At 51.6% G+C, this 12,864-nt stretch overlaps 1 protein-coding gene across 4 annotated transcripts in view; it reads left to right on the forward strand.

The window, feature by feature from the left end:
* The window catches only part of Tmem108 (transmembrane protein 108), a 356,822-nt gene extending 345,417 nt beyond the window's left edge, over positions 1-11,405 (forward strand). For all 4 annotated transcript variants that reach the window (XM_045136942.1, XM_045136943.1, XM_045136941.1 and 1 more), the window contains 2 exons: positions 8,130-8,284; positions 11,072-11,405. In XM_045136942.1, the coding sequence (XP_044992877.1) occupies positions 8,130-8,284; positions 11,072-11,194 (278 nt within the window). In that variant the 3' untranslated portion in view covers positions 11,195-11,405. The remainder of the gene's footprint in view (positions 1-8,129; positions 8,285-11,071) is intronic.
* The last annotated feature ends 1,459 nt before the right edge of the window (positions 11,406-12,864 follow it).

The raw sequence follows: 12,864 nt of genomic DNA on the forward strand, positions 1-12,864 counted from the left end.
AAAGCCACAATGCCCAGGACTCGGGAGGACCCCACTGGCATTCTAATGCATCCACGTATGGTGCAGAAAGAAATGCCACGTTCTTTAGGAGACTTGGCTCGCCCAGAATCCAGGCAGTAGAGCCAGGCAGGGCTGAGATGGGTACTGCAGGCATCTGTCTTCCCACCTAGTACTCTATCGTGACATTCCCCTGCCTCAAGCACATCCTGTTAATGCTCCCAAGAAACACAGGTGACAGTTGACCCTGAAGATCTACGTCCATATTCCTCACCATCGTCCCCTACCTCTCCACCTTCCATAGGTCTTACCTCTCTTCTCCCTGTCTACCTCTGCCCCACCTCTCTCCCTTCCCCTGAGAGAGAAGACCTGAAGCTTTCCTGTAATAGGAAGTTCCACTGGCCTTGGCCAAAACCCAGCTCTTAACTCACAGGCTAAGTGACGGCTCGAGAGGTTTGTGAGTTCTCGATCCCAGGCACTCCTACACGACCCTCTTCAATGCTCACGGGTGACGGGCGCTCCGTGCTTTGCTCTTATCATTCTAATCAACTGACCCAAAGCCGCCAGCCCCTCCTTGCTGCAGCCTGTCCCTCGGCGAGTAAGAAGTCAGGGGTCTGATGTCCCCATCAAAAAACCTACTATGAGGCTGGGCGTGGTGGCGCACGCCTTTAATCCCAGCACTCGGGAGAGTCAGAGGCAGGAGGATCACCATGAGTTCAAGGCCACCCTGAGACTACATAGTAAACTCCAGGTCGGCCTGGGCTAGAGTGAGACCCTACCTCGAAAAACCAGGAAAAAAAAAAAAAGTATTTACAAGTTGAATGCCTCATTCTCAGTGATGGCAGCTTCGTTATCTTTCATGGGAAAACACATGGGTTTAAAGCCCTGCCCAGTTCTGAAACAGAAGATTGAGAAAGGGTGGCACTGTCGGCCAGTAAATCACCACTCAGGTAGACACCTGCGTGTTCCTGTCCTAAAATGACTCCTGTGCTTCCTCCTCCTCCTCCTCCGGTCCTTCTGAGAGGTGGGATTTCGAAATTAGAGCAGATCTTGCTGCAAAGCTTGAAGGCCGGACGCAAATATCATCCGAGCCAGAAGCAATGACACGGCCCAGAGCAGCACCCCAAGGACACTTGGGAGCTCTGAACGGAGCTGGCAGGTGCTGGGGTGGGGGTGGGGAGCAGGACATACTACTTTACTACCTTCTTTTCTTTAATTTTATTTTCAAAGAGACCGGGAGATGATTGGGCACGCCAGGACCTCTGGTCACTGCAAACCAACTCCAGATGCATGTGCCACTTTGTGCATCTGGGGTCTAATTCAGTCTATTAGGCTTTAACGACTGAGCCGTCTCTCCGGCCCAGCTGCTGGGGCTGGAGGGGGTAGGACATGCTACTTTCTAAAGAAAGATCCAGACTTCATTCACGGTGGGCTCTTGTAGCACCATGGGAACTACAGAACCCAACTCCTTTGGCGTTTCCATCATCCACATGGTTGCCTCATCACTGTTGGCTTGGTCCTGGCTTTCTCTGTATTAGCTCTGTGTCCTTGGCTGGTGACTCTTGTGGGCCAACCTCGATCCCTTGGAGGAAGCCAAGATAAAACATTCATTTGGGCTCAGCACTCTCGGCTCTATCCACAGAAGTCCCCACCTGCTGGTGCCATCTCCGTAACCCTGTCCCATCTGGTCTTCGGGGAAGTGGAGCTCTTCCAGGCCTGAAGGCCCATGGTGAGCCCTCCTTAGTGTCTCCATGTACCCCAAATCTACTCCATAGATCTCACAGAAGGACCCTATCTTTGCCCAGATGGCCAAGTACTCCAGTCAGTCCAGGCTGGTAGCAGAGTGAGTGTAGACCACCACGGGGCTGCTGGTCAGGGGCAATTTTCCTGCGTCAGATGGCAGTGGATTGGGGGTGGGTATAGTAAATTCAGGGACTGCCTGAGGAGAGGGAGGCCAGCTCTGTACCTCATCTGCCTTCCACATCACAAGCCCACCCTGTGGCTGAAAGGGAATGCGTGTGCCAGGGCTGAGAAGCACTTCGTCTCCTGAATCCTGCCACACACTCTCAACAACAGGGTTTCAGATGTCCCCGGAACAGAAGGCAATTGAATCCAGGCCAAAGTAGGACAGAGCCGGGAGCCATGTGGCTTCTGAGCTGGTCTCTGCTGCCACCATCAGGATGCCCAGGACCTGCCACCTCCTGCCAGCAGCCTCGGCCCCTCACCCACCTGTCCGTAATCAGGGTTTTCACCAAACAACAGTTTGAAGGTCCTGTCAGGCTCCCTGCCTGTCCCACGCCCATTACTTAGAGAGTCTCCTCCTGGCCACCCCATGAGAAGATGGGGCTGTGGGGGGCTAACATCAGAGAACCAGGACCGCTGCGGGTGTCTTGTGTCACCAGCCCAAGTTCAGCCTGACGAGGCAAAGGGCCTCCCTGACCCTGACACTTAACAGCCTGCAAGATGCTTGTCCCAGAACAGACTCTGGAGAATCAGCAAAGTCTTCCAAGGGATAAAATGTCATTATGCCTATGATTCTTGGCTGTATTTATTATGCAGTTAATATATATATGTGTGTGTGTGTGTAAATATAATTATATAAATGTATATGCACATGTGTACATGTGCATGTTATATGTATTCACCCACGTGTATGTACATGTTATATATATTCATTCACAAAACCTAAATGGTTTTGCAGTTACCACAGAAGAAAACCCCAGTCACAATAATTCTTGTCATGAAAACAGCCGAACAGGTTGGGACCAGGCAGAAGTACTGCCGAGAGACTCGTCTCCTTGCGGCTGATCCACCAATGAGAGGAGCGGGAGAGACCCTGCGGCAAGGTGGGGTTGTGCAGAGGTTATCGCTAGCCACGGCTGTGCCAAGCTTGGACGGCCCGTCTGTGCTTTAAGCTAGCGCCCCCTGCTGGCAACCATCGTGCGCTTCCAGACAGAGCCTTTTTTTTTTTTTTTAGGGAGAATGAGCACGCCAGGGCCTTCAGCCCTTGCAAACCAGCTCTAGACACATGTGCCACCGGCTTAAGAGAGAGAGAGAGGCAGATAGAGAAGGAGAGAGAGAATGAGCATTCCAGGGCCTTCAGCTGCTGCAAACAAACTCTAGGCACATGCGCCACCTTGTGTATCTGGCTTATATGGGTCCTGGGGAATTGAACCTGGGTCCTTTGGCTTCACAGGCAAACACCTTAACTGCTAAGCCATCTCTCCAGCCCTCTAGGCATACTCTCAATGGCCAGGTTATGGAGGATAACCACCCATGGTTTCCCCAGCTTTGCAGCCTTATATCAGGCCTGGCCTCATTCTGTACCCCAAGACAAGATTGAGGCCCCACTGTCACTTTCCAAAGGATGATACTGACCATCCACAGCCCTGCTTGGCCCTCACCCCAGGCCCACTCATTCCTGCTCCTAGGCTCAAGTCCCTCATCTATAGAACGAGGGCGCGGAAAGCAGACGCCATCACAGCTCTCTGTTCTTTGAACACTGCGCTCACGCCAGCACTTGGCACTTGGCTGCGAGACTTAGGCTGTTGCTTAACCACTCGTCCAATGCTTTCTCATCAGTCCGATTGGACTGATGGCCGCCGTGTTAGTTCAGGGCCCATCATGGACCAGGCATGCAGGACGCAGTAAGAACCCAGCAAGAATTGGGGTAAGCAGGGAGAGAGCCTCACACTGCTGTGCAGTCCTGACATCAGCGGAAGGAGATGGAGGAAATGGGGTGGGAGGAAAGGGCTTGGAATGCAAAGAGGCTCTAAGGATTGTTCTGCCAGGCCCGTGGGAGTCCTCCAGCTGTTAGGAGAATCCCAAGAGGAGGAGTGTGCGCCGTACCACTGCTGCTGTGGGTTGGGGTGGGGGCGGCATGGGCTATGCAGGGGGGTGGTGGTCTGGAGAGGGGCACCGCTGGGCTGGGCTCTCACTGTGCTCCTCAGAGCAGGAGCCCCGAGGTGGTGCAGGGGGAGGGTGCATTTCCACACCTGGGATGCCCATCCCGAAGGCTGTGAAAGTCAGAATAATGCGTGGGGGGGGGGTCTTACACCCGACTTTGCTGAGGGGTGCAAGGAATGGCAGTGAGGAGCTTTTGTGTTTTATTTTTCTTTTGTTCATTTTTATTTATTTATTTGAGAGCAATAGAGAGAGAAAGAGGCAAAGAGAAAGAGAGAGAGGGAGAGAATGGGCACGCCAGGGCTTCCAGCCACTGCAAATGAACTCCAGATGCGTGCGCCCCCTTGTGCATCTGGCTAACGTGGGTCCTGGGGAATCGAGCCTCGAACCGGAGTCCTTGGGCTTCACAAGCAAGCACTTAACCATTAAGCCATCTCTCCAGCCCAGCAATAGACTTTTGGCCTTAGTTGAGATGGGGAGAAGATGAAAAAAGCCAACAATGATAAAAAAAAAAAATAGCAATAAATTATCAAGAAAACAGTGATCTTAAATACAAAATAGAAGATCTTATTTAGATCTATCACAATAGCTCATTTCCTCTAGAGTTCCCGTGGCGGTCACCTTCAGTCAGTTGAAGACTTTCAGCTCCACAGGGAAGGAAGTGGCTCCCACACTGTGCCTGCCCACAGCTGATCTTGGGGGTTTAAGAGGCCTTGCCGGCGCATCAGTGCTGGGAGCATATCACAGACTCCCTGGGCCTCAGCTGGGCTTTTCTGGCCCAGATGAAAGGCCACAACACTGAGATGAAAGTTCTTAGCCTCAAGTGGAACATTAGCTTGAGACCCCAAGAGTCGCGCAGTGCACATTTTCCTTTCTAGATCTCGCTTCTAGAGATGCTGGAGAGGGGGAGGGAACAAGGAGAGATTTCTCGTCAATTAGGCACCAGGCATTGTGCTGGGCATTTTGCATTCACGACTCCCTCAGTTCTCCATCGGAAGTCCGTGTGGATCGGAGATGAAGTGACTTACCAGCCTCAGTACATGACAGAGCCAGGACTTGAACCCAGGCCTTCCTGGCTCGGGACATATTCCCTCTTCTATAGCCAGGCTGGCTTCCAGTAAGGAACCAAAACAGTACATGAGAAACATTGGAAATGTCTCAAGAGAAATATAAACTTAAATATAAATATTAACTTAAATATTATATTGTTATATATTATATTTACATTTATATATATGGCTGGAGAGATGGCTTAGCAGTTAAGCGCTTGCCTGTGAAACCTAAGGACCCCGGTTCAAGACTTAATTCCCCAGGACCCACGTTAGCCAGATGCACAAGGGGGCGCACGTGTCTAGAGTTCCTTTGCAGTGGCTGGAGGCCCTGGTGCACCCATCCTTTCTCTCTCCATCTTTCTCTCTGTCTGACACTCTTAAACAAATAAATAAAAATAAAAAATTATATATGTATATATATAATTAAATATGAACTTAAGCAGGCATGTAATGGGGTTCCCTGTCCCCACTCCCAGCTTATCCTGCAACACAGCAGCCCTTGGGTGAACAAGATCCCTGCCACAGTACTCTGCAAAGACCCAGGCTTCGCGGGGGGGGGGCGGGGGGGGCGGGGCAGTATGAGCTGTTAGACACAGCACCAAACAGAGACAGGCTGCGGCTGTGAACAGTAAAGACATAGGGAAAGTGGGGGTGGAGGGAACCTTTGTTGTGCACCTGCTAGGGGCCTTGGTGTCTCCCCATAGAATAAGGAGGTGACCTAAATAAAAAGTTTCCAGGCTGTGCTCCCCAGCCCACTTCCTGGCTCTCTCTCCTTCAATCCATAACGAAAGGGCTTTGAACAGGCAGGAGAGAGAGAGAGAGAGACAAAAGTTGAAAAGTCCTATGCCAGCCCATTCTTGAAATCCGCTTTAGCCCATTCAGAAGCCTCCTGTGGTCAGAGAGGCTTCCACAGAGCACCCGGAGGGACGGTCAGCAAACCAGAAGTCATTTTGATCAAAGAGCAGATGAAGCGCGCTCAAGTTGTCTCTTGACCTGGTTCAGAAGCTTGTCAGGTTGACACGCCAGTAAGATCGGTGGGTTGAAGGAAGTGACAGACTGTCCCACTGAGCCCTCAGAGACCAGAGTCTGGGCTCTGAGGCCTTCGCCTACCTAAGTGCCACCTTCTGTAGCTGTCCCTTCTGTAGCACCCGCCCGATGCTGGCCAAGCCCTCAGGTTGCTGCAGAGGGAGCTGGTCCTCTGCTGCCCCCTGGTGCTGCCTCTGGGCAGCACAGCCTGGACCTCCAGTCCTTGGCACAGGGAGGGTTTGGCCCTTGCTGACCCCGTCCGACTGGAGGTTCTCCAAGGTACAGTTGGTTTTCACTCGCTGGACACTCCCCGGAGGACTTCTGTCACATCACCGCTGTGCTGCGTGAATCTGGATAGGCCACTGTGCCTCACCACCGGCAGAGGTCCCCTGGGAACATGCTCGAGCTACGGTTCATCCCTGGTCTCACCAGTGGATGCTCCTTCCCCCAGGGATTGTCACAGATGGAGTCACAAGACACTCGGTGTGAGGACAGGCTGGAGAGCCTTGCTAGTGCCCTTGCTTTGGTCTCGGGCAGACCCCTAGTGCTGAAAGACACAGACTTGAGAGTTCACAAGTCTAGATGTTCGCTTTGGCCCCCTCTGGGTGGGCCTCAGGTTTCCTGTCAGTAAAATGGGGACTCGTAATAGTAGTGACCTCGTGGGGTTAAGTGGAGAATTAAAGGAATTCTTTCTAATGTGCCTGGAACATAATAAGTCTTCTATAATTAACTGTAAGGAAGCAGGTGTTTTTTTTTTTAAGGATTTATGTTTATTTATTTATTTGACACAGAGACAGAGGGAGAAAATGGGTGCACCAGGGCCTCCAGCCACTGCAAACGAACTCCAGGCACATGTACCACCTCGTGCATCTGGCTAACGTGGGTCCTGGAGAATCAAACCTGCGTCCTTTGGCTTTGCAGGCAAATGCTTTAGCCGCTAAGCCATCCCTCCAGCCCCAGTGATTTTTACCTGGCGGGCCTCTGTCATCCTCCTGCTGAGCTCCGTCCTATAGGTGCAGCCCAGAGCACACGAGCCAGCCTCTGCAGTCAGACTCTGGGAGCCCTCTCAACAGATGAGCAAAGCCTGTTCTTGGTTCACGTTGAAAGCTCAGCACTGCAGCAACTCATGTCACCAAGTGGCAAGCAGAAGCCTCTCACGAGACTCTGGGCTGCACCTCTAAACACGGCTCTGGCCTCGCCTCCTGCTGACTACTGTACCTCAGGCCCTTGGCACATGCTATGGTCTCCTCCTGAAACACGCTGCTTATCCTACATGTGGCTGCCTTCTTCCCTGCCTCTGGCATCACGACAGTCAAGCCCCTCTTTATCTTTCTCACTTTGCGCCGTTTTATCTTCATTATTAATCCATTTTGATCACGACCTGTGCATCATCTGACCTCCTCTGCTCCCCTCCATGCACACACGAGTTTGGAAGCTCAGGATGGCTAGTGCTCCCCTCGTGCATCTCCCCAATACCCATAACGGCTTCTAGCACACGGTGGGCACTCAACATATGTGGATGGTAGTCAAAAGAGCAAGAAAATGGAGTCGGGCGTGGTGGCGCACGCCTTTAGTCCCAGTCCTCGGGAGGCAGAGGTAGGAGGATCGCAGTGAGTTTGTGGCCACCCTGAGGCAACATAGTGAATTCCAGATCAGCCTGGGCTAGAGCAAGACCCTACCTCAAAAAATAAAATAAAATAAAATGAAAGAGCAAGAAAATGAATATGAGCTGAGAATGTAGCTCCTGTGCCTAACAGTCATGACGCGACTCTGGGTCGTCATAATCCCAGAACTTGGGAAGCGTTGACAGTAGGATCAGAAGTTCAAGGCCAGCTTGGGCTACATGAGCTCCCCCCTATCCCCCTTTCTCTCTCTCTCTCTCTCTCTCTCTCTCTCTCTCTCTCTCTCTCGGAGGGAAAGAGAGAAAACAAATGAATGAGGAAAGTGTGGGGTGGGAAGGAGGGAGAGAGAGAGATTAAACGAATGAGGTAAATTTGGGGAAAAGGAGGGAGAGAGAAGGTAAACAAATGAATGGGTGAGTGGCTAGATAGTGCCCTGTGGCCCCGCTGGGAAACGGGATACTTGTCACCAGCAGGGCTGGCGCCATCCCTGTCCTCCTCTGAGCGGGACTCTGGTACTCTCTCTCCGCAGCCGTCTTGCTGACCGTGTGCTGCATGAGGAAGAGGAAGAAGACGGCCAACCCGGAGAACAACCTGAGCTACTGGAACAACGCCATCACCATGGACTACTTCAACAGGCACGCGGTGGAGCTGCCCAGGGAGATCCAGTCCCTGGAGACCTCGGAGGTAAGGACCCCATAACCGCGGGTGTCGGCCCCCGCCCCAGGAGTGCTGGCCCCCCAGCGCCGTCGAGAGCCACAGGGCCTCTGCTCCTTGGTCCATTGGCCAGCTTCGGCCCTGTCATCCAAGCACTTGACCCCCAGCCCTCCTGAGTGGCCATTGATTGGCATTGTACCCAGAACCCCCCCCCCCCCCCACCGCTGGGTGCTTTCTGCAAAGCGCAGTGATGCTCATTGAAGACCTGTTTTGTGGCAGGCAGTCTTGGGGGACTGAAGATGAAAGTTTGCTCTCAGGGGAGATGAATCCTGGAAAACAAGACAAATTAGAGGAACCAAGAATAGCAATAGACAAAGAGCTATGAGAAGCCAGGGAAGGGACAGCCACTCCCGCCACCCCAGGGAAGGCATTGCCGGCAAGCACCTTAATGGCTCAGCCATCTCTCCAGGCCCAAGGAAGCCATTTGTGGTGGTTTGAATGGATCGCCCCCCCAATATATTCAGAAGCTTATTAAAGCTTGTAATTTAGATCTCAGCTGCCTGGCTGGAGGCAGTGTCACTGGGGGCAGATCCTAGGGTCCAGCCCCAAGGTGCACTGGGGGAATTTTAGTCTAAAGATATGCAGAGCGGTTGAGCTTTGCCCGAAGTTCCTGAAGTGTGCTTACTTACGGTGTGGGTGGCAGTGACTTGAGGCTGTGAAAGTGGGCCAGCTTCCTCTGCCATTATGGAACTTCCCCTCAGTATGCAAGCTTCAGTAAATCCCTTCTTCCGTAACTGTGTCTGGAAGTTCATCCCAGCGACCTGAGGCTGTCCATTAGACTGCGTCTAAGCAACCCTGACAGCTGGCCAGCATCCCTACACCTGCTGGTCAGCTGACTTCAGTTTGCCCCCAAACACCCTGAAAGTGCCAAGGCTTTAGGCTTTCCTTCCTGTCTTTACCCTGAATTAACCCTTGAACCCAGACATGGGCCTCCGGGTCCACAAGTGCTCCCAGCCCCGAGGAGCTGGGTTCTAGGCTGCTCCGCTCCCGAGGCGGGCTGGCAGGCCGACCGTTTCACTTACCATCTGCTGTGTAGCCGCCCAGAGAATCCAGCCAGCCCAGCCCAACGCTTTCGCTGCTGCGAGAACCCACAGTGATGCTGACGGGGTTCTGGGAGGTCCGGGGAGGAGAAGGAATTAATTGGCCCTTTGGGACTGGCAGGCCTCTCAGACTTGATGAGTGGATGGCAGGAGAGGAAAAAAAAAGGTGGTACGTGGGGCTGAGGAGGTAACTCAGTGGATAAATACTTGCCTTGTAAGCATGAGGACCTAAATCCAATCCCCAGCGGTCACATGAAATACAAGGGGTCAGCCACAGGGTAGAGGCGACATCCAAAGGCATTGCCCCTCTCCCTGACTATTACTGTCACAACTCCTAAGCCACAAGCCCATGGTGAATGCCAGCAACCCCACGGAGGAGGGCCCTCAGTGGATTGGGGGCAGGGAGGAGGGAAATGATGGTACCAACATATGATGCGTCCATACGAAGTTTATACTTAATCAAATAAAATCAAAGTGAGAAAAATAAAATGCAGCGTGTTGTGCCGCATGCCTGGAATCCAGTGATGGGGGAATGGAGACCGAAGGATCCCTAGCGCTCTCTGGCTAGTCTAAACCAACGAGCAAACTCTGGAGCAATGAAAAACCCTATCTCAAAAGAAAAAAGGGGGGCTGGAGAGATGGCTTAGCGGTTAAGCACTTGTCTATGAAGCCTCAGGGCCCTGGTTCAAGGCTCGACTCCCCAGGACCCACGTTAGCCAGATGCACAAGGGGGCACACGCGTCTGGAGTTCATTTGCAGAGGCTGGAAGCCCTGGCACGCCCATTCTCTCTCTCTCCCTCTATCTGTCTTTCTCTCTCTGTCACTCTCAAATAAATAAATAAAAATAATTTTAAAAAATTTAAAAACAAAGAAAAAAGGGGGGTAGGTGGTATATGAGGAACACTGCCCGAGGTCCTCTGGCCTCCACACGCACCTGCACTCACATGAGCATAAACATATACACGCGCGCACACACGCAAAGCGACGCCTTTAGGTGTTTTCTAGAAAAGCAGAGATGTTGCCCAGATGTCTGTGAAAGAGAGGCAGGAAGTAGAGGCTGGGTGGCAAGGAGATGCAGCTTGGCCCACGAGGGCACTAAGCCACCCTTGTGCGTATCCTATACCATAAGCCTCAGACTTTCACAAGGAAGGCGATAGCGTCTCTGGCAACCGAGAGCTATTTCAGAAACAAGAAGCTTGTTCCAGAAGTTTCTGTGAAAATCTGGAAGAACAGTGGAGAGAGCTCTGTGCATCAGCGTTGGCAGTAGAGATGGGAAGGAAGGAAAGAAAGAAGGAAGGGAGGGAGAGAGGAAGGGAGGGAGGGAGGGAAGAAAATGTCTACTAAGCAATCCCAAAATGAATGTCCAGGTGTTAGCTAGTTTTTTGGGGCTGTGAACCCGCACACCTAACAGAAGCGATCTGAGGGAGAAGTGACTTATTGTTCTCATGGTTTCAGTACATCATGGTAGGGAAGGTGGGTTGAAATTGCACATTTCACAACATGGCCAACCAGGCAGCATTTCACCTTTTATTTTGCCCCTTTTTACTCTCAGGGCTGGGCAGCCCATGAGACTGTGCTGCCCATGTTCAGAGGTCCCACTTCAGTCACCCCTTTTTGGAATCCCGCCTCGCAGACATGCTCAGAAGAGTGCCCCCGCCTCCTAGGTAGCTGACCTTCGGTCCTTTCCCAGCTCACTGCGTCCTCCCTCTCTCCCCAGGACCAGCTGTCAGAGCCACGCTCTCCGGCCAACGGTGACTATCGCGACACTGGGATGGTCCTTGTGAACCCCTTCTGTCAAGAAACACTGTTTGTGGGGAACGATCAAGTCTCCGAGATCTAGCGGAAAAGCAGCCTTCGCTTTGCCATTCCCTATTTTTCGTCTTTAAATTATAAATATACAAATATATATTATAAATATAACCTTTGTGTAACCCTGACTTAATAAGAAACATTTTCAGCTTTTTTTCCTAAGAATTGTGAACATCTTTTTTATAAGTGTGGTTTAAAAAAAAAAATACTTTACAGAATGACCCGTGCCTTTATAAAATAAAGGTATTTCTAAGCAAAGCGGTTGCATCCATTGCTTCTCTTAATAACTGTTCCTGAGAACACGGGGGTCCTAGAAGCCCCTGGCAGGTGAGGGATGAGACCGACCTCCAGTGGACGCTGGGTGTTGTACCGGCCACATGCATGGGCCTTCGGTGGGTCTCAGAGCTCTGGTTCCCTTTGACTCAGTTTGTCCTCATTTCCTGACTCCTTGTGTGCAAGCTAGTGGGGGGAACTGGTGCGCCCGGGCAGGGGGCACTGCTGCCCAAAACAGGAAAGAGTTTACGAGCACCCTGAAGCCTCACAGTACCACCCACCACTGGAGGTCAAGTTGAATGGAAGCTATGGGAGTCAATAAGGCATCATAAAGCTGCAGACCCCTAACTTTCCACCCCAGGGTGCCCCCACCATGCTAGCAAATTCAGAACTGCCTTTTCCTGGCAGGGAAAAAGAAATGCTCTCTAAAAACCTGTTCCTGCACCCCTCCAGTATTCCCGTGCCCCCTATACCCCGTGCACCCCTCTCCCACCCTCACCCTCCCTCCCCCACCGCAAGGGAGGAGCAGACCCCAGCCCTGGAGCTATGCAATGCTTGTCCTTCCTTGTTCAAGGGTAAATGGTTGATTTGAGTTCAGCATTGCTTACTCCAAAGGTGATGATACTGTGCCCCCGAGAAGAGGTTTATCTAAGAAGCCTAGAGGGGGGAACACTTGTCTTTTTATTTTTTTTAGAGCCTTCCCCTGCGATTTATCTAAACAGTGAGTTATTTGGGAGGAGTGCTGTTGTGTCCCCGCGCAGGGCATTGCAGGCCTGCTGATGAACTAACTTGTCCGGGCCTCTCCCTCCCCCGCTGCTCTGACCCTCCCTGTCCATCCGGGTCCTGCAGCCTCCCCAGGCCCGGCTGTACCCAGCATGGCCAACAGGGGGCAGATGCTCAGACGTCAGCGAGGCTTCCCGAGGCGGCAGCTTGTCTGTTCGTCTCCTAACGGATAGTAGCTAGAAGAGGTTTTAACTGCTTTGACCCTTCTTTTCTCTAAAAGGAAAAAAAAAAAAATAGTTTGATAGTATATTTTGAATATAGATGTTCTTATTGTCAGATTGGGACTTGAACTTGAATGTTGAACTCCGCTGTCTGTGTTGTTGATGTGGTCTGACCATGACTCTTCCTTTCTTCCTCCATGTTCCTTTTCAAAAAGAGATGGCCTTCAAAAAACAAAACGAAACAAAAAAATGTGTGTTCTCACTGTTGTATGGACCTACTTGACCTGAGTCTGCTTGTCTCTCTTCAAAGACTTCGACCCACAGAGAAGCAAGTTCAATGTTGTGCTTAGATCCGTTTTCTACCACGTTGCTGTCTGACCTCTTTAACTTTTATCATGATATTTCTGTTAGCTATTGTGTTGAATATATCAATGTGTGTGAGTACATATACAGAGAAATCTGTCTGTAAAGTAAAATTTATATA

This window comes from Jaculus jaculus, chromosome 17, assembly GCF_020740685.1.
Source record: "Jaculus jaculus isolate mJacJac1 chromosome 17, mJacJac1.mat.Y.cur, whole genome shotgun sequence".
Classification (NCBI taxonomy): domain Eukaryota; kingdom Metazoa; phylum Chordata; class Mammalia; order Rodentia; family Dipodidae; genus Jaculus; species Jaculus jaculus.